We start from the raw sequence: 27779 nt of genomic DNA, 5'->3' as shown, positions 1-27779 counted from the left end.
TAACAGTATATGAGTTCTATTTCTGTAGTATGGCCCTGGACATTTGACAACAGTGTTTCATTAGTAATCGTAGTTTAGATGGCTAAGTTGTACAGTAGATTAAAAACTGAAACTATACTTCTCTGGGGTAGAAAGACGCAAGTAGGGCCTATCCTCAGGGCGGTGGATTTATTTTTGTCCAATTTGAGCCCAGTCGATTAAGTAGTTTTTGAGTTTATCTCATACAAACACACAGATACACAGACAGACACCACCTCTTCTTTACAATAGTAATAAAATAATAATAGATGAATTCACAAACTTAATAAAAGTTCACAAAATTTACGAATATTAAAAAAAACTCATAAAACAAGAAGTGGAATAAAGTATCTGAAACCATTGACTATACGTATAGTCAATGCTGAAACTCATTACGTAACGTTGGCTATAAAATCAAATTATCAACTCATATAAAACCTATTGTTCAAAATGAATAAGTGAAACCAGTAAACTCGAAATGGAAGGGGCGCAGAACAAAGACAGGTTCTCCATTCAGAGCGGGGCAGAGTGTAGGTATTTACAATGTGGGAAAATACGGGATCCGGTAGCACCCTTCCCACGAGTGCGACAGAGAGGGAGATAGTCGTGCGCGGTCGTGCGACAAGGGGGGCCACGCGAGGGGAGGGGGGGCCGTGGGAGAATTTTTAGTTCCTGAGTTGGCATTTTTAAAGTTGAATTCACTAGACGCCGCCAAGACCTCGCTGGAAGCACGTCGTCTCCCGCGGTCTTACTTTCGTTATCAGCTGATCGATTGTTGCGAATGTGTTGATCATGTGTTGTGTTGGTGTGATGACTAGTTGAGTTGGTTGTGTTGTTGTGATATCTACACTGTGTTATCACTGGCAGGATGCCCATCAGCGAGGATGAGATGGACCAGGGATATGTGTCACATCAGCAAGGATCAACGATGTCCAAAGCTGAACAGAGACGGGTAAGTAACATTGTTTTTGCTAATAGCTTCTACAATAATTTTTTTTTAGTGTTAAGGCTTGTAAGATAAGTGCTTATCTGAAAAAAACCCAGTTACTTGTAGATTTTTACCCTTATCTGTGACATAAAATACACAAAATTATTGATTTAACTAAATACATACCTAAAAAAATTTATAATCCTAAAAATAAAATAACTAGTTTTATATTTTTTGTATAATCTTGAACGGGCATATTTTTGTTTTATACAACCTATTTACACTACCGGCATGCGTATGCATTATATTTAATTGAGAATAGTATTATAGTATTTTACTGTAGTTGTCAATATGATAATACCTTCTTCAGTTCTTCCTCTAGGCCTGCCTATCTGTTGTTTGTTCTCATAAGATTTGATAAAAAAAAATAGGAATTTGACATCAAAAACAGTTTTGTTTAGTCGATTCAATAAATATTACAGATTGTTATAATTATAAACATCAATTTTCCACTGACTAATTACTAATTAGACGGAAACTAAGAAGCATAATATCACTACTCAATAGGACACTACATGTTTTTAAGACAAATGTTAACACATCGACGTGATAGGTAAATGAAGAAAACTATTTTAACCATTCACTACCTCACCGGTAAATTATTATCCTTGCTAGCCAATATAAAACCTCTTTATTCATTGACTTGATAGCGCTAGTGTAGTCCATATGTAGCTATGCTGTGGGTGGTAGAACAGAACCACTAACATTGAATACTGCAAAATAAACATTGATTTTAATTCCATTGTAGAATCACCTAAAGAATTTTTAATTAATCTTATTTTGTTTCGTGGTATTAAGAATTTTTGTTTAGTTTGGATCCTGACTTGAATCAATTTGTGAAACAGTTTTGATAGTGAAATTCACTCATGAATAAAAACTTTGTTTATTTGTAAATAAAGCTCTGAAGCAGACGGGTCTATTTTTGAATTAAGATTAGTTTTTTTTCCTGTTTTCCGTCCTAGAGGGTTGCGGCATTATCACATAGATAAAATCCATTGGTGATTGGCGGGATTTGAACCCGGGACCTTGGGCATCGAAGCCCCACGCTTTACCACTAGACCAGCTCGCCCCCCATTTTTTAAGATTAGTAAGGTGAGATAGAGAGTGTGGCGGTAAACATTTTTTTGTCTTGTTGGACAAATGTTATTGATTTATCCTTTGGTTGTAAATTTTAATTTTGGTGAAATAACAAAAGATAAATTGTAGAAATGACTACATAGGTCTACATGGGACAGAAAGCCTTAAAGCCGTGTCTTCGGCTGATTTATAAAGAATGACAACTCTATAATATGATATGTTTGATATGTAACACCCATTGATTTGCTAGAACGCCTTTCAATAGGCCTGACAGTAGGTTGTTTGAAAATATTTGATTTATAATATTTAGTGGCTGTCATTCATTCACTGGATGGAACTGGATTCCCAAGAATAAGTCATGTAAATCCGTTTGAGAATGTGTCCTTGACCTACTCCTTGACATATTCTTCGTTCCTCCCCTATTCTCAAAGCCTCCCCTCGGCACGCGCCAGTTCCTTCTTCCTTCTTCAAAAAACCAGATCACCTTCAACGACCTTCTCACAATGAAAGTGTTATAAATTACTGCGCTGAACTAATACTTTCATAATGTCAGCGTTTCTTACAAGTAAAAAAACCTCTCAAACCCCTTAATCGTCAATGAGTATTGTAGTTCATTATGTTCATTCGTCACTCAAAATTTTGAAATTTGTGATAATGACATTTCAGATTTGGTATTTCTACAGCTCTTCAGAATATCAATTTTGCAATGTGTCGCAGACTTTAAGTAATATTTGGTACGTCGACAGCTAATTACTAATGTAAATATAACAATATGTCCCAGAGTAATACGATGACGTAGTCTCGTGTGTCTACAGCTCAGTGCCAATGTAACAATATGTCTCATAACATTGTAACATAGTTACGAGCTGTAGAGTGATGGCTGGCTTTCGTCTGTTTACAACTCAATATAACGTCAATGTAACATTTCACAGATTGATGGTGCAATCTCGCATGTCTGCAACTCATCGTTATGTCAATATAACGATACGTCACAGAAATTGTTATTGTTACATCTCGTATGTTTACAGTTGATCAAGCAATGTGTCACAAAATGATGGTGAGATCTTGTATGTCTACAGCTCGTCATGATGTTTAAAGATATGTTGCAGAGTGATGAGATCATGTATGTCCACATTTCATCATGTTGTTTGACGATACGTCGCAGAGTGATGAGATCATGCATGTCTAGAGTTCATCATGATGTTTAACGATATGCCGCAGAGTGATGAGATGATGTATGTCTACATCTCATTATGATGTTTTAACGATATGTCGCAGAGTGATGAGATCATGTATGTCTACAGCTCGTCATGATGTTTAACGATATGTCACAGAGTGATGAGATCATGTATGTCTACAGCTCGTCATGATGTTTTAACGATATGTCGCAGAGTGATGAGATCATGTATGTCTACAGCTCGTCATGATGTTTAACGATATGTCACAGAGTGATGAGATCATGTATGTCTACAGCTTGTCATGATGTTTAACGATATGTCGCAGAGTGATGAGATCATGTATGTTATACGGACTACAGCTCATATGTCACGTTTCAGAGCAACAAGCCCATCATGGAGAAGCGACGGCGAGCTCGCATCAACCACTGTCTCAACGAACTCAAGTCCCTCATCCTGGACGCTATGAACAAGGACGTAAGTAACCACAGTGAAAACAAGTATATTTAATAGTCTTACCTTCCTAAAAACATGGTTTGTTAGGGCTACATTTACAATCCTTTTTGCAAGGAACAATTCCTTCAACAAGACCTAGTAATAAAGTATAGGCTATTAAGTGCAATTGCATAGGGGAAATATTTGACCATTAAAATTGTACCGAACATTTTCTTCACAATCAACACTATAAACTATATTTTGCATTCAGGTGGGTAGATGTAACAAATTGAAGATTGATGAGGGATTGATGGATTATGTTTTGTAGCTATAGTTTGAAGTTTCCAACTAAGAATTGGAATTTGAATTACCTATTGAATAATTGAAGGATCTTACTGATGGATCGCCTAACCTTCACAGTAAAAAGGAGCTGGACTTCAGTAGTTTTGTGCCCTGGATTTAGCGTTGTCCCTTGACAATAAATTAAATTTAAACTCATAGGGAGTCCTGTCATCGAAGTATTTTAAACTCTATTGTGAGACAAATTAACGCACAAACTAACTTTTCAATTAACTTTCAAAGCTGATAAACGTGTGATAAACCACAGTAATAAATTAATTTGCAATCAATTTGATAAATATGCTGTGGCCTAAGTATTGTATAACCAACATAAAGTATTAAGTTATCTGTTTGGATTTAAAATTCTAAAATCTCAATCATTTTCAGAATTGTATTAAAGAGAAAATAAAGGGGAGGGGGAAGGAGCATTTGTAAACAATTTCGCTAACTTCTAAATTTAGGCTGTATATTTGTATGTTTTCTGATTTAAAAATATCACTTTGATATTTTTTAGCTGCAATTAAAAAAAAATAGGCACCCTTCAAACTTATACCGCCAGACGATCCCTTCCCACCACTCAATACACCACATAGGCATCAGCTCAGTCCGAGAACGCGTTGACACCTTGTACTGAGATAAGACGCTCAGTCTTGCATAGTCGGAAAGGCTTCTGTTACAATTCACCATTCTTGGAAGTGGAACCCCTTCATTGAGCTGGTGACCAAGAGCCGACCACACGCGTAGAAGGGTGGGGGGAGGGGGGAATGGAAGAAACAGAACTAGGGTCGTGGGAAAGTGGCAGAACTAGCCTTCACGAGCAACAAGAGTGAGATGAAGATATGGAGCCGCCACTAGAGCGACAGAGAGGGCAGACGCGTGGGAGTTAGAGAGAGACGGAAAGTGTGGGAAGACGACTGTTCTCACGTCACAGAAGCCGCCGACACGACCGCTGATAACATAGGTCGTCTGATAAGAGGCAAGGTCATATGCTCCAGCAGACAGCAGGTGTTTCAGTTTGGTGGATGGGAACTCTACCGGCTTGTTTTGAATTGTGACAAAGCTTATAGGGAGGCATTGAATACAGAGAAAACTATTTTAATAGGAGACCCATTTATTTTGGTTTTTTTCCATATGTGGTTGACTATAAATCTCCGAATCACAGCTTAAAACCATTGGTGACTGTCGGGATTCCGCACCTCTAGGAAAGAAGTTCCACATGAACATTAACCCATTTGCACCCATAAATAATATAATTTACCAGTAATAGATACATTTTTTTATGAACACAGTAACATTTATGAAACCGAATGATTATGAAATCTTTTGATATACAAATGCTCTCTTTGTGTGTCATATATTAGAATAAACTTTCCTAAACTGAAACTACTGTAATACCCTAAAATTTGTTTAACCTGTTTAACAGTTTTCGCCTGATGTAAGGTGGTATGCCTACATATTTATTGAACCAATTACAATTCTTTACAGTATTCAATACTTTCCAGCACTAATCAAACTAATTGTAAATTTTTATTGTCAAACTTTTTCCATGGTGTACCGTATTTTTAGTAATTTATTTTTAAACTTAAGTACATTGTTCATAAAATAAATTTAATACCTTCAGTTTGGTACAAAAATTAAGCGATAGACTATTGTTTGTTGAAGTAGATTTTAGAACATTTTAAGAAATATTGCTCAGTATATCTTAAAATAATGTTTTTACTGTTCCTTTTATTTTATCATTGTAGACAAAAAAAATGTTGTTTACTAGTTTAAGTATTTATTTTCATATTAAAGTAAGTACTTAAAACTTTTTTTCACATACAGTTTAACATAAAAATGTTCATTTAATTATTTTTTAATTTAAATGCATGTTTTTCATTCAAAATAAAATATAATATTGTCACACTACTCAGCAAGCAGCTTCATTCCTAGACCAGGAAGTCGTTTACTGAAAGGGACCGGGAAAGTCAGCTGGAGTATGGTAAAGTCACAATTCGAATGAGGAGAGTCATAGTGTTGGGAGCATTTACTGTATTAATTAATGTATACACAGTATTTTATAAGATGCATTACGATAGTGAATATTGTGAAATCCAACATTATAAGTCAAAAGAAATTATCCTTAATCTGCAGCCTTATTGATACTGTAAATCTAAAAACCTGTGTGAGTTAGAGTAGTCCACGTTTACAAAGCGGTGAAATTAATGAAATGATTAAACTATTGTAAGGCTAGTGGTGTAGGCTGGGTAGATACCCAATGGGTAAGGTATTTATAAATTGGTATCCACCTAGGTAAATACCCAAAAGTGTGGGTGTTTAAATAACAAGTTTAAACAATAGAAATGTTTTGCATAGTTCATTGGATATGAGTAAAAAATTATGGTTATTTATTTGTTCAAAAGTATAGTCATTGACATTGTTGATGGTATAGTTTATTGTCTTATATGGTGAACTAAAAACTCAAGAAACTCGCAAAAAAATACCCACACACTGAAAACTGGGTATTTATGATTTGTAATAGGATTGACAATTTTTAAAGATTTTCTAGGGAACCAATGATAAAAATGATGATTTTTATATTTACTCTCCTACAAAATGCTGAATCGTTTCTTACCCATAATCACATTTCATGAAAAGAATTTTAAAATGTGAATTTACTTGAATTATATAATGAAGATGGATAAACAAAGTTGAATACAAGCAAAACATCACACTTTTACTCCTCACCACTCCGGAAGAATGAGTGTTTAAAAAAAGTCTAGGCTGCACATTGTCTCTTGAATAAAATTTTAAATTTGTCAATTTTGTTCCAGCCTGCTAGACACTCGAAGTTAGAGAAGGCAGATATCCTAGAGATGACAGTCAAACATCTACAGACCATACAACGACAGCAACTGTCGCTGGCAGCCGGTGCAGACCCCACTGTGGTTCGGCGCTTCCAGTCTGGCTTCACAGAGTGCGCCGGCGAGGTATGTCTGGTGTCAAATACATTATAGAACAACGTTTATAAGTTTTGTGTTGTGCAATGTGCAGAGACTATTCTATTTTTATTTGAGAAATAGCAACCCTCAAACCAGCAATCCTCAGATTTGAAGGAGAGGCCGTCCTGCTGGTCTTCTGCCTTCGGGGTTTCTATCAAGTATGTTCCTCACTGCAGTTTTGCTGTCTTCTCATAGTATGTCCAAACCATCTCAACCGTCTACTACTTTTGACTTCCGATACGATGTCTGGGTCTTTGTAACGCTCCTTAACCTTGGTCCTTGGTGTTATGTCTTCTCCTCCATACTCCATCCTCGAGCGCCGGGCCAAATATCTTTCTAAGGACTTTGTTTTCAAATGTTATTATTTTCTGTTCTGTCTTTTTGCTCATTACCCACGTTTCTGATCCATATAGTATAACCGGTCTTAATATTGTTTTGTAAATACGTAATTTGGTGTTGTGGGATAGTAATTTTGAGCTTAACAATTTGTTACATGCATAAAGGGCTATGTTAGCTGAATTTAACCTGCTTATTATTTCTAATTCTTCATTATTACTGTCTGTTAATAGTATACTCCTAAATACTGAAAGCTATTTACATTATGAAAAGAGCTCTATCTGCAAGATATCATCTTCATCATCATTTGCTTCTTAGACATCCCATCTTCCACACTTCATGAATTTTGTTTTGATGTCATTAATTTTTATGCCTACTTTTCCTGTTTCTTCAATTAATATTTTAACTATTTCTCTGAGGTCATCCTTCTTATTTGCCATTATGACCACGTCGTCTGCGAAGGCTAATATGTTTATTTTTTCCCCAATATTGATGCCTTTATCTGAGGATTTGACTTTTTGTAGCGCTTCTTCTAGGGCGATGTTAAACAGTATCCGGTATATCCCATCTCCTTGTCTTATGCCGTTATTTTACATTGAATTCCCTTGATAGTTGTCCTTCAACTTTAACTTTACATTTTAAATCCTTAACACTCAATCTTGTGAGTCTGATTAATTTGTTGGGTATACCAACTTTTTCCATTATTTCCCATAATCTATTTCTATTTAAATGCTGTTATAAGCTTTAGTATAGTCTATGAAGATGTAATAGAAGGACTGCTTATACTCATGATATTTTGCTATTGCTTCTTTTAGTATGTAAATTTGGTCTGTTCTTGACTTTTCTTTAGATAGGTAACGCCAGCTTGGTGTTATCCAATTATAATCTATGAGTATTCTTCTAGTCTTGTTTGTACAGTATTAGCTATGATAATATGTTATGTGTTTTGTTTAAAAGGGAGATAACTGTATACAGTAGTTGTTGCAGTCGTTCTTATCACCCTTTTTATAGAATTATTATTTACTAAATCTAAAACCAATGTCTGCAGACCAGAAGATTTTTTCAAAGCAACTATTACACAATTAATTGCCAAAAACATATGAAAAACCTAATGGAATGTTGCAGGTAGGCCGATATATTGGCCGACTAGATGGAGTAGAAGCTGGGGTCAAGCAGAGGTTGGTCAGCCATCTTGCATCTTGTGTCAATGGTCTACAGCAGATGGCCACACCCTCGTCTCAGGTACGTATGGGTTGTGTTAGGTTATACTGGTTATACTAAATACCTCACCTCTCTGTGTGGCAAAAATGTGGCTCATCAAAGTGGATGAAGAAATAAACCTTTACAAAATACACTATTTTGACACATTATCTTAACACTGCAGAATGTTTACTACTTTATGAATCCAACCAATGCTATACAAGAGCAAAAGAAGGATCAAGAAATCAGATGATTACCTTATTTTATAAGTGTTTAGTAGAAGGTGTAGTTTACCCTTAAGGCTTCAATGGCTAATACGTTTTATTAGCCTATGAAAGTTTAATGGTTAAAAGCTATACTTTGACATGTGAAGCAACCTGGGAGTCAAGCTTCTCAGTTTTACCCTTGCACGTATAGTTGACGATTGCTGTTAGTGAGGTAGACTGAGGGAGTCTGATCAACATCTTAGTGCTCTAAGGCCTTGTCTCTCTGGCCAAGAAGCAGCATATTGTAGATCGAAGGATCGAACCCTGTGTCTGTCAGGTCTAGTGTGCACCTATGAGGAGTTCAACTACCTCTGGTAGACTTGGTTTGGGAAGCTACCTAAAATAAATGTTGAAAGGCTCAAGTTTAAGTTAAAGGGGATGATGATTCTTTGTGAGTTTCATCTCAGATCAAGAGTTTTGTCACTATTTGCTTGGCCTTGTGTATATTGGTTTCATTCATTCACCTTATCTAAATTTTGAATTCACTTAGCATGTTTTAATGTTACAGACTGGTCCTCCAAGTAGCCGGCCATCTTCAGAAGATGTGAATAACAACACAGCCTCTGCCAGGCTGCAGATGATGACAGGGCTGCAGCTGATCCCCAGCCGGTTGCCGTCCGGAGAACTGGCGTTGCTGCTACCCAACTCCCAGCATCTGCCTTGCTTTCCCCCACCCCTGGACAACCAGGTGACCACCACCAGTGAGCCGCAGGGTCGCCCTAGTGCCTTCACAGCGGTCGCACGATCACGGTCGCCTCCCGTCAGTCCATCCTCCACCACGATGTCCAGCTATGGTGAGGAGTCTTGTGACCAACCCTTCCCCAGCCCTGAGGTCTCCTCCACGTCCGAACACCACCAGGAATATCCTCCGAGAGAACCACAAAATTTAAAAGAACCAAACAGCTTTACAAGTTTCAATGCACCAATTCAACCTTTGACTGTTATAACTTCAGATGAAATGCTAAAAGCGTTTCCACAACGTTATACTGAGAGAAAACCCACTTTTAAGGATCCTTTAGACTACTCTGTGAAAAAAGACTACATTCCTCATCCAGTTAAAAGACCACTACCGAAAGAATCCAACTTATTGATTGAAGCAACTGATTACCAACCTCCCTTAAAGGTACAAAAAACGTTCAGGGAAAATTTACCTCAGAATAATATCTTTGAAGAGAGAAAAAGTTTGTTTGAAATTCAAAATAAATCACACACTGTTATTACCCACCATCGAAATGATAGTTCACTTGACAGAAAAAGTCTGTTTGAAATTCAAAACCAACCATCTACCTCATCTTCACAAGTTTCTCGTGATATGTGGCGACCTTGGTGACTTCCGATTGTGTTGACATGTTTTGTATATAAATTTATATTTATTTATGTTTTATTTGGTTTTATATTCTTCACATACTGTCTTTACAACAAATTGTATATTTTGGAAATAAAAAAATATTTTATAAATTTTTATAATCATTCCTATAATAACTTTTTTTCTGATGATATTATTTTCCAAATGAGTTATCAGAATATTATCATTAACTATTATTGATAGTCAAAGATATTATTTATTAATCATCAGTGTTCACCATATCCTTATATGAGTTTCCAATTTCATTGTTATTTTAAATTTAAAGCATTCTAGAACAACGTTAAAACATCAAATTTTGGTTTTTCTAGTGAAATAGGGAAGATAGTCCTAATGTTACAGATGTGGTGCAACAGTATACAGAGTGGGAAAAAAGTCCAGGGAAGGTTAAATATTTCAAAAGGTGATAAAGATATAGCTTAAAAACTTAGTACACAGTTCCTGGGCATTAACAACACATTATTCAGTGATACACTACCATCCTCAGGGGGACGGCCCGCTAAGATTCAAAATAAAATCTTAAATGTAAGCATAGGTTGAATGTATGCACGTCAATTTAAAGGCTTTTATTTGTAGAATACAATGCCGAAAATGTTAACTCAAAACGGTCAACCAAGTCAAAAATGGCGTTTAAAGATTTCTTAAATCTGCCATTTTGAATCTTTGAGCGGCTGCCATTTTTTACTCAGTAGCTCTTTTGAGCTCAAATTTGCGGCATCGTATTCTACCAACAAATACATTTAATTTTATGTGGACATTGACCTGTGCGTATGTATATATGATTTTCTTCTGGTAGTACGTAATGAAACCCCGATTTGATTAAACATTAATTTCACTAAACACTAATTTGGACTAATTTCATGTGTGGAAAGTCTATTAAAACAGGGCAGTGTGGCAAAAATATTTTCGCCAGTTTTAAAGACAAAATGGACCTAGTTGATGTGAGCCACTTACAGATTTACGCTGATAAAATAGAATTTTACACACTAGTGCAATCTGTAACTGACTTAGAGAAATAAGTTCTTTTTTGCTTAAAAATTAACGACTGCTGGTCCATCTATAGCTAGGATAACATACCTACTTCAGTATCTTAAAGTCGAAGTTCAAAGCTTCATCTAGTTAACTTAAATCTAAGCAAATAGCTGACAGACTGATACAATGGAATTTTACACACTAGCGCAATCTTTGACTGACTCACAGAACTATGTTCTTTTTTGCTTACAAATTGACGACTGGTGGGCTGGTGGTGGGAATTGGGGACTGGTGGTGGGGAGTGTATAGACAGGATACCTACTTTAGTATCTTAAAGTTAAAAGTTCAAAGCTTCTAGTTAACTTAAATCTAGGCAAATAGTTGACAGAAAATGGAGGATTTTTAAATAAGTACCTGTTAAATTAATTTTGGACTTCTATATAATCTCATCGTTTTATTAACTCATGTAGTACAAAACAATCAAGCAGCATGGAGACCATATTAGTGCTTTCAATTATTACAATCAGCACTATAGTCCTCGCCAACCTAAGTTGAGGCAGGCCAAGGCTGCACGGCGTATATCTAGTGCGGCCTTTGGCTGCCTCAACTTAGGGTGGCGAGGACTATAGGACTCTTGTGGAAAGATATTAGGAACAATAAACTACCAGTAAAATAAAACATTACTTTTTAATAAAATCACATCAACAGACACACATTAAAACTAAACTTGTTAACTCATTGCCACCCTCTCAATTTACACATTTATTTCCTGAGGCTCTATGCTGTTGGGAGGTGATGTCTGGCCATCCAGCTCTGGTGATCCGTTTCTTGGTGTGTCTAAACTTTCTAAAAAGTCACCAAAATTGACTGATCTATACCGCTCCTTAAGCACCTTCATTAAATGTTTTGTATGCTCAAGATCACGAGATTCACATACAATTTTTACCTGTAAACATAATGTAATGTAAGGGGAGGGACTGAAATTTTGTAGGTAAGTGGAAAAGGGTGTATTTGTAAAGAATAGTTGCTTAGCAAGATATTTAATAATGCACAGCAATAGATTGAATACCGTACAATATATATGAAATATTAATGTAACAAAGTACACTGGTATGAGGAAAGTTGGTCAAAATATTCAAGGTCAACCTTCTTGGAGGTGTTCATGAAATTCAACTTTCAGAAGTTCAATTTTTTATAACACCAGGTTTATTATTTTTCTTCGGAAAATAAAACAAAACATAAAATATCTGGGTGGTTATAGATCTTGCCTACGAACTAGGAGGTCACCAGTTTGAGGCTGATAAAAGTAAGTAGTAAGCTATAATTTCATCCATCCAACACTCATCCTTCAGTTATCATAGCTTCAAAACATGCACTTTGTTATGTCGCCATTGTAAAAGTCCAACATAATTTGTTTAATGTTTCCTTTCAAAGTAAATCTGTTGTCATTTTAGGTTTTGTATCAGCATTCTCTACGTTTAGTTTGTTGTTTGGATTTGTTAAGAGAACCAAATCTCATTTTGTGTTGTATTAAATACTTCAGATTTGTCATTTCTGAATTCCATTTTTCCGTGATATTACAAGTTAGTGAATCGCGTACAGCAACGTAGAGATAAACCTTATTCATCTAGCTTGTGGCAGCAAGGCGGTCACCCCGGCGCCTCAGTAGCAGTGGCTTTGGGGGTGCCAGGTATGATTTACCGAATAGGCACGGTAGGCACGTCCTTAGGGCGTGAGACAATTGGCTTTTTCAGGGGCGCTAAAATTTTGGAAAATAAAAAAATTGGTGGTTGTATTTGCATGCAAATACAACCACTTACAGTTATGTTTACACTTCACTGAAAGAGAACCCTGTTGGAAGAAGACCTCCTGGGCGTCCCAAAACGAGGTGGAAAGATGAAGTGCCCAAAGATATGAGGAAGATAAGAATTATGGAGGAAGATGCTGAAGATCGGAAGAAATGGAGGCAGTTAGTTGGCAAGGCCAAATACCACCTTGGGTATCGATGGCCATGGGAGTAAGAGTAAGTAAGTAAGTATTTGCATGCGACCGCGGTAAATTTATGATAATCCCTCGCAGCCGTGTAGACATCGTAATATTTTGTCTCCCGCTATTGCGGCTAAATTCTCACCTATCTCCGCGGTCACCCGACCTCGATCGTGCAGACATAATTATCATCTTCCATGATCGAGGCAAAATATGAACATTTCCTGCGGTCATGAGGAGATTATCATCGTCTTGTGCGATCGCGATAAAATTCTGATCATCCCTCGCGGCCTTGCAGACATCATTATATTGTTCCCTGAGGTCGTGTGGACATAGTAATCGCCTCCCGCGATTGTGGCAAAATGGCAATCATTCCCACTTTCTTGTGGAGATAATCATCGTCTTATCAAATGAGGCAAAATTCTGCCCTTTTCCCGCGATTGTGTGGACACTATAATCGTCTCGCGCGATCACGATAAAATTCTGATCACCCCTCGTGGCCATGGAGACATCATTATATCATCCCTATATCATCCCCCGCGGTCGTTTGGACATAGTAATCGCCTATCGCGATTGTGGAAAAATGGTCATCTTCTCCCGCGGACAATTGGAGATCATCGTCTTCGATGATAATATTGCGAATGAGGCAAAATTATGATCTTTTCTCGCGGTCATGTGGACATTATCATCGTCTTGCGCGATCGCGGCATATTTCATATCATCCCTCACGGTCGTGTATTATTGTATCTCCCGCGGTCCTGTAGACATCACAGTCGTGAAGACATCGTAATCATCTCCCAAGATTGCGGTAAAATGTTAATCATGTTGCGGAGTCGTGTGGAGATCATCATCAATGTCTTCTGTAATCGTGTCAGTTTTCTGATCATCCCTCGCGGCTCTGTAGATATCAATCATCATCGTCTTCTGCGACCGCGGAAAGTCCTGATCATCTCTCACGCTGCCCACAAGCTTGAGGGATCAAACATCAAGTAAGAAAATCGAACTCAAGCCGAGATTTTATGATTGCAATGTTTTAGCTATTGCAAAATGTGTCTGCGATCAATAACAATACTTTTTTCTGTGGAAGACGATGATCATGTTTCTGGGATCATGGGGTGTGGTCAAGATTTGGAGAATGAATAAATATTTTTGTTACCGTGGGAGGTATTTATGATTTTGCTGCGTTCATGAAAGATGATGATAATGACTATACGACCGCAGGAGATAATCTCGATTTTGTTGCAATCGGGAAGAACCATATTGATGATTGATGCCACATGACCGACAGAGATAATCTCGATTTTGTCTCAATTGCAGAGGACACTGATGGTCATATTCAGAATTTACCGGGATCGTGGAGGACGATGACGATGTATTAGACAGATGCACAACATTGCCACGAGCATAGCTCATTGTATTTTTGATGGGGCCTGACAACATCCCGCCCCAGGCGCCAACAAACCATACGAAGGCCCTGTGTGGCAGCTAACTTGATTTATCTTCCGAATCCTTAAAAATCGTTTCAAATCAATTCATTTAACACTCACATAAGCTTTAAAATATGCATCTTGCCGTGTTGGTATCTCAATTTTATCTGATGAAGTTTACCTAAAATTACTTTAAGTAGGTAGCTAATTAGGTTAGTGACTGTATCACTTTGCTAACCAGTAATTTCTAAAGGTCAGTAGACCAGCATTCTATGTAGCTTCACCGAATCTCACCTTGACACTGAACACATCGTAAGTAATCCAGGCTCGCTCGTGCAGGATATCTTTAATGGACACTCCAGTGTCAGCTAGCAGTCGACACAACTCTGCAATGCCTCCTGGCCGATCACTGGCCACCACGGAGAACTTGAGTAGACGGCCGTCTGCTGTCAGACCACGGTCCAGACACCGGCCCAGAATAGTGGTGTCTATGTTGCCTCCACATAGGATCAGCACCACTCTGTGGAAATAGTCACACACACATATATCACACTTAATAGCCAAAATAAAATTGAATTTGTAACAAAATAAATTATAATACTGTTGGTAGAATACCAGCAGGAAGGCCAATGCTGGGATTAAAATTGCATGATTTTTACTCAAATCATCAGTTAATAGTTAAGTTATAATATTTATCACAGTTATTTGCTTTAAAATGCGTTTTATACTAGGTTTCCTCTGAATGTTGAAAAACCACGAAGAATTGCGAAAAACCCCGCCCTGGGCCATTGGCGAGCGTAATTAAACCCTGCGCCACTGATCGTGTCGAAACCGCGGCACGCCATCTTAGGCCGCGGTTAAGGGGTTAAATGGGAAATTTCCTAATAATGCGGTTCTTTACACTAATTGTAAAAAGTTACTCTACCACCACTGAATATAGAAACCAAACTCATATATAACACTTATATTTTTATTTTCTTGTCGGCTTAATTCAATTATATGTGGCAGAAAAATAATAATTAACCTTCAAAATGTACAAAATAATGTATATACAAATTTAAATAGAAAAAACATGTACAAAATTGTTTTATTTTCTTCTACAATAGAGAGCAAATTAGAATTTACTTCCAAAATCTTAAAAATTTACAAAACATTAGTCCTCAGTGTTTATCAATCAGTGGGACATCAATCTAACCCATCAAAATCCCTCAGTTTTGGTTTATGATTGGCATCAAAGTGATATTGGCCATCAATAATTATCTCAATTACTACTGAGGTTGATTCAGTTTGAAATTATCAGCATTTACCTCTTCCCGTGAAACTCTGAGAGATGCCCCGCCAAGATGGCCGCCAGTCCCACAGCCCCCGCTCCTTCTACCACACACTTCTCCATCTCTACCAGTCGCAGAATGGCTATGGCGATCCAGTCCTCTTTGACCACCACCTACAAGAAAATGTCAAGGTTCAAAAAGGATCTGAGATTTGATAAGGGATGGGTTCCACTTGTCAACCAATTTTTTGATTATATTGGTAAAAAATTACCTAACATTGAAAATATATTATGGTTAAGGCTTAGCTGAATCTGATAACCTTACAATAACACCAATCGATACATAATTTAATGTCCTTAAAAACATGATAAAATATTTTTTTAATTTTCAATGGGTCACTTAGGAGTTATAAGCAAAACACGAGAAGAGTACAAACATACTCCCAATACTTAAGCACAAGCCAGAATCCATCGCAAACTCAAAGGACTCTTACTTATATGATCATTAAGGTACTAAAACACTTTCCAGCTTTGGACAAATTTTTAGGGAGCACAGCCTTTTTTTGTCTAATTGGCTGGGCTATTATAATTCAGACAGTGATAGCTGACTAAAACAAAGCCAATAATATATCAATAACATGAAAAATATCAAGATCACCATTTTGTCGATAAGAGGCCTTGCTGTGTGGTAGGCATTGTATCCAACCAGAGGTACCGCCAGACCATCAGCTAGAGTAGAGTGGATCTTGACTGGGGTAGGCTGGCCACATTGCATAGCTCTTGAAAAGCTTGGACACCTGTCAGACTCTACACCCTGTAAACATTCAACATTTGGTGGTACTCTAGCTTGTAAATAAACTATCATGAAAATGAACTAAAAGACCAATTTTTTTGATAGGAACTTTAGAAGAAGGGTACCTACAATTTATGGGGAGAGAGTAAATGGCAGATTGTAGAGAAAAATTGCTGTAGAAATATATGTATGAGAAGATGGAGTACACTATATTCAACTTTAACTTGTGGCCAAAGATTATTTGATTTATTTCTGTAGCTTCATGCTTTTTATAGATTGGCATTTTGACTTTAGGGTAGTCAACATTTATGTAGTAGTATTAAAAAAGTCAAAGGTTAAAGCGTTTTGTGGGTCCTAATCTTTTCAAGACGGCTAGTGTTTGAAATAGGCCTACATGGCTTCTGAATGGTATGGTAAATTTAAAATTGAAAATTGTCAACACCCAGATCTTGGAAAATCCAAAACGGAAGATCATGATTTTATGATTTTATATTGTGTTTTAGAGTTGTATGAGGTAGTTAAGTGAGCTATTTTTCTTTTACAAGCATGACTTAACGTTTTCTAAAGTACTAACTTTGGTAGTAAAAAACAAAACAAAACATTGTACAAACATCAAAAAAAGAAAGTTAATTGTGTTGAACTTACAATAATTTTAACATTAGGATGAAGACTTTTGACAGCCAATGCCACACCAGCTATCAGCCCTCCCCCTCCCACAGGTACTACTACAGCATCAATGTCCGACACTTGCTCTACAATCTCCAGCCCAAGTGTACCCTGGCCTGCGATGATATGTGGATGATCATATCTGAAATCATCATCATCACTTATCATGACAATGCCATTTTAAAGTGTCAGCCAATAAGTTTTATATTAAAATACTAATTCACCTTTTAGTTAAAAACAGAAAATTTCTAAACATCAGGGACTATACAAGGGCACAAATTATGGTCCTGTTGATTTTATCATTCACTTTACGTTTACATATTTTACGCCAGACTACACTATTTTTACGAACTTCCCACGCAAGGATTTAGTCCAGAAAACAGCTGTTTGCCGCCAGCTTAATCAAACAGGGTTTCATTACGTACTACTGTACTGTAATGAGTTTTACGGACACCAACCAGCTGATTGTACAGTATTTGGCGTTGAGTGGTGATAAACAAAAACATAACCTCTCTTAGAGGTTATGACTAGTGATTGTTAGTCCTTTAGTTGGTAGCAATTCTAGTAATATATAAGGATATTTTTAGTAGTATGGCTTAAATTATCGTATGTCACTTGTCCAAAATGTGTTTACCGGACTCGTATGGTTATCCCGTACTCGACTTCGTCTCACACGGAAACGACCACACTCGTCCAGTAAACACTTATTTTCAGGACTAGTAACCCTAGTGGAAGTGATCAATATATATCAATACAAAAATTGTATATTGATACGTATTGATACGTATGTGTATTTGGGCCAATACACATCAATACACATCAATACATATCAATACAAGTAAATATAGGATCCGAGTCATTAGCTTAATTGAAAATAATTTGTAGCTTGTTAAAAAACAATTTTTAATTTGTTTCAACACATTGAATCACATCTACTATGCACTAAAAATAAAATAAAAATGAAAAAGTAAAAAAATTCTTGTCAAAAAGCTCTAGGTGTTCCCGAGATTTGAACCTGGGACTCCAGCATGGTAGCCCGATGTTTAAGCCATTACGCCACAGACGCTTCATGTCTGACTAAGTAATGATAGCCACTTTGAATGCGAGAAGCTGTGTTAGGCCTCATAATTAAACTGAAAAGATTTTTCAATGGCATTTGTGTCATTTCAGGCTTGTACCTATATGCTTTAACATGTTTCAAAACTGTTTTATTACCAGTTCAAACTGTTTTCTTGCTACTTGGGTGATGTGAATAGTGTGTCAATACAATTTATTTTTATTGATTTCTAGAAATAAGGAATTCAATTCAATAATGAATTTGTGAGTAATTTTTATCCCTAATAACCCATTAGGAAAGAAATTGTTAAAAGTTGTCGAAAGTTGTATTACAATTGTTGTATAACAATTTTAAAACATTTTGATTTAAACTTCATATTACAACAATGTTGATATAAGATTGAAACAATTTTAAAAATGTTTAACAATAAGTTTTTTGCAGTTGAAAAAAATAAGTTTCAATACGAGCTGTAACTGTTTTACAACAATTTTAAAATTGTTTTACAATCAGTTTTTTGAAGTTTAAGAAAATTAGTTTTAATACAAGTTGTAAACTGTTTTATAACAATTTTAAAATTATTTAGCAATCAGTTTTTGGCAGTTTAAAAAATAAGATTTAATACAAGTTGTAACTGTTTTACAACAATTTTAAAATGATATATTTTAAAATTATATTGAGTTTTAGGTACCTCAGCTAACGTCTATGACCTAAAACTAAAGTTTTTCCTTTTTTCAAAAAATAACATTTTTATTACTGTTTATTTAACCACTTTACATTGATATTTTGTATAATCCATAATGCTCATTTGTGATACATTTGAGAGATATTTTGAATTTTATTTACCCGTATTGATGTCTATTGATTTATATTTACATCTAACATATTTAAAAAATATTCTCTATTGATATCAATGAACGATTTGTTTGCTCTAATGATCTATATTGATATATTTTATGTTTATAGATGTCTAGTGATATGTATTGACTAAGTTTTCAGTGATGTCTATTTGTTTGTATTTACTTGTAATGATATCCATGAACATCTATTGATATCACTAAGCATCTAGTGATATCAATAGATTTTTTCTATTGATTTCTATTGATGTCTTCCACTAGGGAACGTAGTATACTATTGCAACATTGTATCCATAAACAAGGGTTTGTTGTGATCATCAGAGGAAACAGCAACAGAAAAGGTACGCTGTAACAACTTTTTGTAACAAAAATTGTAAATACAAAATAACACATAATGTGACTTTTGTTTGTAATTGTCATTGGTTTCTTATATAATTAATTGCAAGTTACCCATTGATGTAAGTGAGTCCCAATTCCCTTCCCTTGACCATAGCAAGGTGTTTGGCCTCCTTCATGTCATTTCCAGCTACTATCACTGTAGCCCCATACTTCTTGCAAGCTTGGATCTAAGCAACACAACACAACACATATTATTGTTACCTACTCGATAATTTAAATAAACTACCTGACATACTGTATATTACAATGACTCACCTGACTTAAAAATCGTCTAAACAAATAATAATTGAAGGAAAAATAGATACAACTCTGGATTTTCTTTGATAAATAACTGCATGCAGCACTAGTGATAGAACACTTATTGTTGCGAGAAATTTCTATCTTTTTACAATACTTCATAAAACAAAAACAATCAATCCAAATATAGTAGTTTTCATCAATATGAGCAAAAGTATGTCTTTTTGGTAGGAAAATGCGTTTTACGATTAAGTACAAAAAAAAAACACTAGTTCTCCTTGTGATTAAGAACTATTTTCATCATACTGTAGAAATAACCATCTAATCGGTACAAATTTAGACCACATATTTGTGGTTATACAAAGTCATACTCAATGATTACATTGTTTTCTAATGTGCCATAAACAAAATTTGAAGTTAGTGAATCAAAAAAATTACCATATGTTTTTTCTGTTCCCTATTTGAAGCCACCCAAAAACGATGATTTTGCGGACGATTTAGAGAGATAAAAATGGCTGTTTTCGGGAGAGTAATGATGAAAACTTAATTTTCAAGAGCTCATATTAAATGTACAGAATGGAGTCAACTACAATAGAATACAATAAAACTTTATTTAGACTAAAACAATAATTATATTTTTAACATAAGAATATATTTAATAGAGGGAATTATCATCAGTGGATCAAATTTCAAGAAGTTGGAAAAATATTATCAATTTATATAAAGGTCTGTTGAAGAGGTAATGATTTTAAATGGTTTTTTTATAAATAAAATAAACTATATTTTAGGTAAGCTATTAATAGTTAATGCCATTAAAGGTAGGGGTTTTTCTTATAAATCAATAAATCGTGTCTATTGTATGCAGATTTCCTTTTTTGGTTGAATAATTATGAATAATTAAGAGTTTAGTTTTGGTACTTGTCATGAAGACGCAATAATTAAATTAACATTAAGAATTTAAAGGTAACTTAAATACATTATAGTGTGTAGAAAGTTACTTTCATGATGGGAGCTACGACAGGCATGACCACAGTGACAGGCACACCCAGTCTCTGACCGTGGTAACACAGAGCCTGCGCGTGGTTACCCAGAGACGCAGATATAACTCCTCGCTGCTTCTGCGTGTCAGAGAGCATCATCAGAGCATAGCAGGCCCCTCGCTCCTTGAAACTGGACAGTACCAACACAGACTTATGTTTTGGGGTATATTGTGGAAAATATGATTTTAGACTGCAGTACGCTCTGTGATTGGCTCATTCAACTATGTCCTTTAAATGAAGAAATAGGTTACAGCTACAGCATAAACTAACTAACACAAGAAGGTTTCTCATCCCATTGTAAATTTTGAAGCTCGTTTTTCCTTTTTCGTGAACTAGTTCATGTTGGTTACAGTGGTCGACAAAATTTTGTTTCTATTATTTTAGGGTAAATTTAATGATTTGTGCTTTACTGTTCGGTTAAATAATTAGGGGATGAGTTATTGTTTATAATTAGATTGGATTGTTTTATTCGGTTAAACAAGGTTTAATATGACTAAAATAACAAGAAACAAATTGTAAACAAATATGACCTCTACAGTGCACTGGACAGAACTAACAATAGATTTGTCTTCAGCTGACCCATAAGGATAACAAATTAAAATCTACTAAGGGGGTATGTTTTATCTATGGTTATAGCTGGTTTATGTAAATGGAATGTCTACTCAGTATCCAAAAGTCATTGTTATGTTGGGGCATTCAAGTGGTATAGGGATAAAATTAAAATATGAAGGTTGCTGATTTGATCTAGAACAGGATCGATTCTGGACCCAGATTCCATTTCTCATAAGGCTACAGTATCAACTAATGAGAGAATGCAAAAAGATATGTTATACTACGGAGAAGTAAGGTACAGAGGAAACATTCAATAATACACTAAGTGGTGAACAGCACTATTCACTGGTGTCTAGGGAAAAGTCCAACACCTACATTCTTGTCATCATGTACTACAACCCTAACCGTGGAGGGAGGAAGACCCTGAGCCTGAGCTCTGTGCCATAGGAATTTCCCCACAGTGCTTGCCGCTTGAGCTCGTCACAAGTATTTTCCGGCACAACATACTATAGCTGAAAGTGCAAATCACAACATCATAAATGTGGGTAGTCGCCTACACAACTTTCCTCTGTACCTTACTTCTCTGTGGTCAGACAGGAATCAAACCAGTGTTTGGACTATTGCCTTACCAAAAGTTTAGACAATGGAATTGGTAATAAAGAACCACAAAACCCCTTGTGAATTTCTTTAAAAATCCTTTATACTTTATCAAGTTTAAATATTATTCTCAAGGAAATTGTAATAATAATGTTTTTATTTAAAATGTTTACCGGTATTTTAATTATATGCAATTGCTTAGTTTAAAGACAAAAGTTTTCATGGCGATTATGAAGGACTTTACCTCTTCATTTTGTTTACAATATTGTTGACAGAAAGAGAGAAAGGCCACATTATCTAATAAATATGTGTTTTTTAATAATCCCATTGCAACCTCATTATTATAAAAGAAAAAAAATGTAAAAAATTAAACCATATACTGTACAACAATCTTGGGCATTAAAAAATTTGTTTTAAATCTTTCCCACAGACTCAAATGTAAATCAGAACACCAAAGACTCATACTCACCTACCAGTTGTTTGCATGAAATCCTTTTTAAGAAAAATTTCCATTCCAGTAATATCAGACATGTGTGATCTCTGAAATATAAATACAAATTTATGAAGCTCAAATATGATTATGACTTAAATAGACATTTAAAGATTCATTTATCTAAAAATATAGTGTATTACCTTGGAAATTATATAGTTCGGCCGGTTAGAAAACAACCTGCGCAAAATGTTTTGCGTATGTAGGGGAGGTAACGGCGAGGGAGGGTATGTTCCCCCTTTCCGCCAATGGCCGTTTTCACACTGCACGACACGACACCGGCACGACACCGATACGGCACCGCCCCGTTGTCGTGGGAGTTAGAATCCTGTGTTACCAAATGGAACTGCTTACACAATGATATAATAACATTTCATGATGCTCAAATATTCATGCGATTTAGGCTATACAATATTTTTTGCAGGACCTATTTTTCTCAAGTTATGAACAACGTAATTGTTTACATTTTGATCAGCTGTATAATTTAATTGCTGTTAATATTTATAAATGGTTAGGGGTGGGGCGGCAGCGGAGTGGGGGTAGAGTCATAGTCTGTCTCACTCCCACAGCTCGGTATCTCTCTCTTCCCACCAATGCTACGAGGAGGACGCTTTCTAACCGGCCGACCTTAAGCCAAGTATGAATGGATATGAGTGTAGGATGAGTGGCACGATCTTGTAGTCTTATTAGTGACTAAGGCCGACATATTCCTTAGACACAGCTGTTAATTAATAACCCATACGGCTAATAGCAAAAGGGACCTACACAGTTTATAGGGGAATCCGAACTACATTTTTGCCTTGGTATAATCTGTGCGTATTCAGGATCATGACCTTCTTGAGGACCTACCCGGTGGTAAAACATGTCATGGATCTTGAAGTTGTGGATCCCCTGTGTGATCCTCTCATCTAAATGAGATTCAGAGCTGACCATGGCAAAGGCAGAATTGAATTGACAAATACGAGGCATGTTTTTTAAGTAAGTACCGTTTTTAAATTTCTCCGTTCCAGCACTGCGATTGGCATTTTCGACATTTGCGCTGTGTATGGGCATCTATTGGTAAGACCTAGCCGGAAATTCGAGAAAAATCGGCCGTGTTTACATCCGGTTTCGAACATTCAAAATGGTGCCAGAGAATAGAACACCAGAGAATGCAGAAACATGCAAAAATGACAACTCCTCTGTGCTTGACTCTCACTTTAAGGAAAATGGATGGCAAATTGTTTCTCACAAACGGAACAATGAAAGCTTGAAGACTACTGCATCTCAGCTAAAAACTAGGAAACGAGTAGATATTTCAACAGCAAACAAGTTTTTGCCATTACAAGCCATTCAGGAAAGTCAAAAAGAGAGCATCTCGGAAGCCTCGGGAGCATCGGAGCATAACAGCAAACAATCTAACATACACGAGAAAAGTAATAGGACAAGGAAAATGAAGAGTTTTTACAGTACAAAGAAAAGTAGTTGGGTTTCGGAGATGGAGGTTTTATTCTGTTCTGATAGCCAAGGAAAAACCGTATCAACCAAGCTGGCTGAGCTCAGTAGAAATAAGTTGAAGGTCTTTGGATATGTGAGAGCAAATACGACACTCACACAGGTTGTGGACTCAACTGAAATAATTGATGACTCTAGCCCAGTAGTTATATTAGGTGGAACTAATGACTGTCTGAGAAATAATTTTAGAGATATTTATCTGAACTTGGAGAGAAAAATTGCTTTACTCAGTAAAAAAAGGCCTGTTTTTCTTTGCACTATACCACAAAGACATGATGAATTATTGTATAAGGTTGTCAAAGAAGAGCTGCAAGTGGTTAATAATTACATAACTGAATTAAGTCGCAGAATAAGCAATGTACATCTGATTAATTTAAATAGTTTAAGAAGAAGTCATTACACACAGCATGGTCTCCATTTAAACGACCTGGGTAAAAGCAAACTAGCCAGTCTCATCTTTAATGCTTTGTCTCGATGGTCAAAACATAAGAATTCGACCTGTGACTTTGTTGAGGATACAACTGAAATGGAAGTGGCGGATAGTTGTGTGGAAGAAGAGACAATTAAGGTAGTGGACATGAATATGAAGGACGCATTTCAAAAGTATCAAGGCAGGGAAGATGTTGCGTTTGCTCACTCAATATCAGCGGATCTTGAAAGCCCACGAAACATGACAGCTGGGGTGGCGGTGGTTTTTCGAGAACAGTTTGGGAGACCAAACCGCAAAAACTGCATAAACAGCCATCTAGCCTACCAAAAGAGTACTAGGGGTGCAAGTATTTATAGCCTCATAACAAAACCAGAATATTATACAAAGCCTACAACACTGGACTATGACATAGCCTTTACCGAGTTATCCCAGGATTTTAAGCTGAAAGGTTTTAAAAGACTTGTGTGTTCAGCTATGGGCTGTGTACGAGACTATATTGCTCCCAGCCACTTTATAAATAACCTAATCAAATTCCAGGAAAAAACAGGAGCAATAATTGAAATAATAAGCTACAAGCAGAAGGCGAAAAGATTACTTTGGAACGGTATACCACATCATCATTTTAATAAATGTCTGCGCCATCTGATTGCCCACCAACACTTGCAAACCACATCGCAGATCCTGCCTGCCAGTCAAACAAGTTCAGTGAATGCGGTGACTCCTATGTCTCGGCCTCTACTTCTGCCTGACAACACAGAGCTCCTTAGCATTGGTGTTCATGGAAGTGGAAAAGAAATCGGTGTGAGTGAGGGGGGTGAAAAGCAGAGTAACGGGGTTGTGAGTGAGGGGGGTGAAAATCAGAGTAACGGGGTTGTGAGTGAGGGGGGTGAAAAGCAGAGTAACGGGGTTGTGAGTGAGGGGGGTGAAAAGCAGAGTAACGGGGTTGTGAGTGAGGGGGGGGATAAGCAAAATAATCAAATTGTAAATTTTATAGAAAGCCAGTGTACAAGTAGTCTTAAGGAGCAGAGAACACCTGCTTTGGCTTTAAACTTAGGTTTGGGGGGGGCTTCTCGGGGAACTTAAGGCGTAGAGATGTTCTTTTAGGTGGGAACAATAAGCATAATTCGGTCATGGTAAAAAATAAAAAAATTACAATTTTTCACCAAAACATTCAGAATTTGGTATCAAGAGTAGAGGGGTTAGAGATAGTTCTAGATGAGATTAAACCTGACATTTTAGTCTTATCAGAGCATAACATGAAATCTGATGAGCTGAGCAGATTTAATTTAAACGGTTTTATGATAAATTCAGATTACACTCGGGAAAAATTTAAAAGTGGAGGTGTTTTAATATTATCTAAGCTTGGTTTAAAGTGGAAGCAGGTGAACTATGCTAATATTGAAGTGTTAAGGGAAGAAAAAGTGTTTGAGTTCTGTTGTTCAAAATATTTTTTTGTAGGGGATGAAATTCTTTTGGTTGGTATATATAGATCACCTGCAAGTAGTGTTAATGAATTTTTAAGTCGATTAGGTATTCTATGTGACTATGTGTTATCAAAAAACAAAAAGGTGGTAATAGTAGGAGATTTTAATATAAATGTTTTAGTAAACAGCAAACAAAGCAAGGATTTTGATAATTTGTTAAAATCTCACGGTTTGAAATTTTTAGTAAATTTTCCAACAAGGGTCACAGCTAACTCAGTAACGGCTATTGATAACATTCTAACAAACATTCCAACCCATGAATTAAAGACCACAGGAGTCATAACTGAGCTTTCAGATCACGATGGACAAATCTTAGAAATAAATATTTTAGATAAATGTATAAAAAACAATTACATTTTTAAAAAATCCCGACAATTCTCAGAAGAAAATAAGCTCCAATTTTATCAAATGCTGGAAAAGGAAAACTGGAATGATGTTTATTTAGCACCGGTAACAGAAAAGTACAATATTTTTCACAAAACGTTAATTTACTATTTCAATTTATGTTTTGAAAATAAACTTGTCAAAATTTACAACACAAAGAAATCCTGGATAAATCCAGAAATTAAACAAGAAAAACACGAAATTATAAAAATGAGTAGAATAGCTAGAAAAGTACAAAATAAATGTACTTTCTCTAAACTAAATAAAAGAAAAAAAATATTAAATAAAAAAATTACTGAGAGTAAAAAGAAGTTTTTTGATTTCCAAATTCATAATTCAAGTAACATTAACAAAACCACATGGAGAATAATTAATAATGAAGTTTCAAACAAAAAAAACACTTACTCAGAGAATATTAGTCTTCGACTGAATGATGAACTAATTGAAAATCCTACTTATGTTGCAAACATGTTTAATAATTACTTTATAGATGTTGTAGATAGCTTTAGTGTTAGGCAACCTTTAGATAAAAATAGAGGAACAACTAATCAAGTTAGCGATGTAAATAAAACAAAAGGGCTTTTTGAAAGTAGGATATTTAAGTGCACTCCTGTAGATGATAAGGAAATGGAAAGAATTGTTGGTTCACTTAAGAATAAAATGTCTAGTGGTTATGATGATATACCAACTAAATTATTAAAATATGTAGGGAACCTTTTAGTAAAGCCACTTGTACATTTGGTGAATTCCTCTTTTGTGTCTGGCTTATTTCCGCATCAACTAAAAATTGCAAAGGTAATTCCTTTACATAAAAAAAACGAAGTTACTGAAATATCTAACTATAGACCTGTTTCATTGCTCCCTGCTGTATCAAAGGTATACGAGAAAGCAATGTACATTAGATTGGTAGATTATCTTGAATCAAATAAGTTATTTGATAATTCTCAACATGGTTTCAGAAATGGAAGATCAGTAATAACAGCAGCTACTGACTTCATTGAGTCCATCGTAGAATCAATTGAAAACGGTGAAAATGTTCTAGGGATATACATGGATCTCTCTAAAGCATTTGATAGTGTTTGTCATTCAATTTTGCTAGAGAAACTGGAAAGTCTTGGAATAATGGGAGTCCCCTTAAAATGGTTTCAATCTTATTTGGATGGTCGGATGCAATTTGTTGAAATAAAATCAAACAAAAACAATTATTTAACTACATTTAACTCTCATAAACGTAGAATTAAGTGGGGGGTGCCACAGGGTTCAATTTTGGGACCAATTTTGTTTTTATGTTATATAAAAGAATTGCCTAAAAGTATTGTTAATCCTCAAAAGAGTAAGATTTGTTTATATGCAGATGATTCAAATTTAACAGTGGCGGGGAAAAGTAAAGAGGAGTTGGAAATTTCGGCCTTTGTAGAATTGTATAATATACAACAATTTCTAAAAAATAATAATTTGAATCTTAATAC

At 35.8% G+C, this 27779-nt stretch overlaps 2 protein-coding genes across 2 annotated transcripts in view; one reads left to right on the top strand and one right to left on the bottom strand.

The window, feature by feature from the left end:
* Positions 1-940: 940 nt before the first annotated feature.
* Positions 941-10154, top strand: LOC129002874 (transcription factor HES-1-A-like). The gene is made up of 5 exons (XM_054430979.1): positions 941-970; positions 3640-3735; positions 6846-7001; positions 8475-8573; positions 9324-10154. The coding sequence occupies exons 1-5, from the start codon at positions 947-949 to the stop codon at positions 10143-10145; spliced, it is 1197 nt and encodes a 398-aa protein (XP_054286954.1). The 5' UTR covers positions 941-946; the 3' UTR covers positions 10146-10154.
* Positions 10155-11818: 1664 nt separating this feature from the next.
* The window catches only part of LOC129002873 (L-threonine ammonia-lyase-like), a 30722-nt gene continuing 14761 nt past the window's right edge, over positions 11819-27779 (bottom strand). The window contains exons 3-10 of the mRNA XM_054430978.1: positions 22498-22568; positions 20838-21009; positions 19654-19769; positions 17272-17434; positions 16492-16647; positions 15871-16007; positions 14858-15083; positions 11819-12096 (exon numbers count right to left, since the gene is read on the bottom strand). Of these exons, the coding sequence (XP_054286953.1) occupies positions 11905-12096; positions 14858-15083; positions 15871-16007; positions 16492-16647; positions 17272-17434; positions 19654-19769; positions 20838-21009; positions 22498-22568 (1233 nt within the window). The 3' untranslated portion in view covers positions 11819-11904. The remainder of the gene's footprint in view (positions 12097-14857; positions 15084-15870; positions 16008-16491; positions 16648-17271; positions 17435-19653; positions 19770-20837; positions 21010-22497; positions 22569-27779) is intronic.

The sequence above is a fragment of the Macrosteles quadrilineatus genome, unplaced genomic scaffold (assembly GCF_028750875.1).
Source record: "Macrosteles quadrilineatus isolate MER2022 unplaced genomic scaffold, UCM_ALF_1.0 Scaffold_9__3_contigs__length_116548681, whole genome shotgun sequence".
Classification (NCBI taxonomy): Eukaryota; Metazoa; Arthropoda; class Insecta; order Hemiptera; family Cicadellidae; genus Macrosteles; species Macrosteles quadrilineatus.
This window is presented reverse-complemented; position numbering and strand designations above follow the sequence as displayed.

Excerpts from the sequence above, each read along its gene's own strand:
- LOC129002874 (XM_054430979.1), top strand. The coding sequence starts at position 947 with ATGTCCAAAGCTGAACAGAGACGG. Across the intron at positions 971-3,639 it reads CCAAAGCTGAACAGAGACGG|AGCAACAAGCCCATCATGGA; the intron begins GTAAGTAACATT and ends GTCACGTTTCAG. Across the intron at positions 7,002-8,474 it reads TCACAGAGTGCGCCGGCGAG|GTAGGCCGATATATTGGCCG; the intron begins GTATGTCTGGTG and ends GGAATGTTGCAG.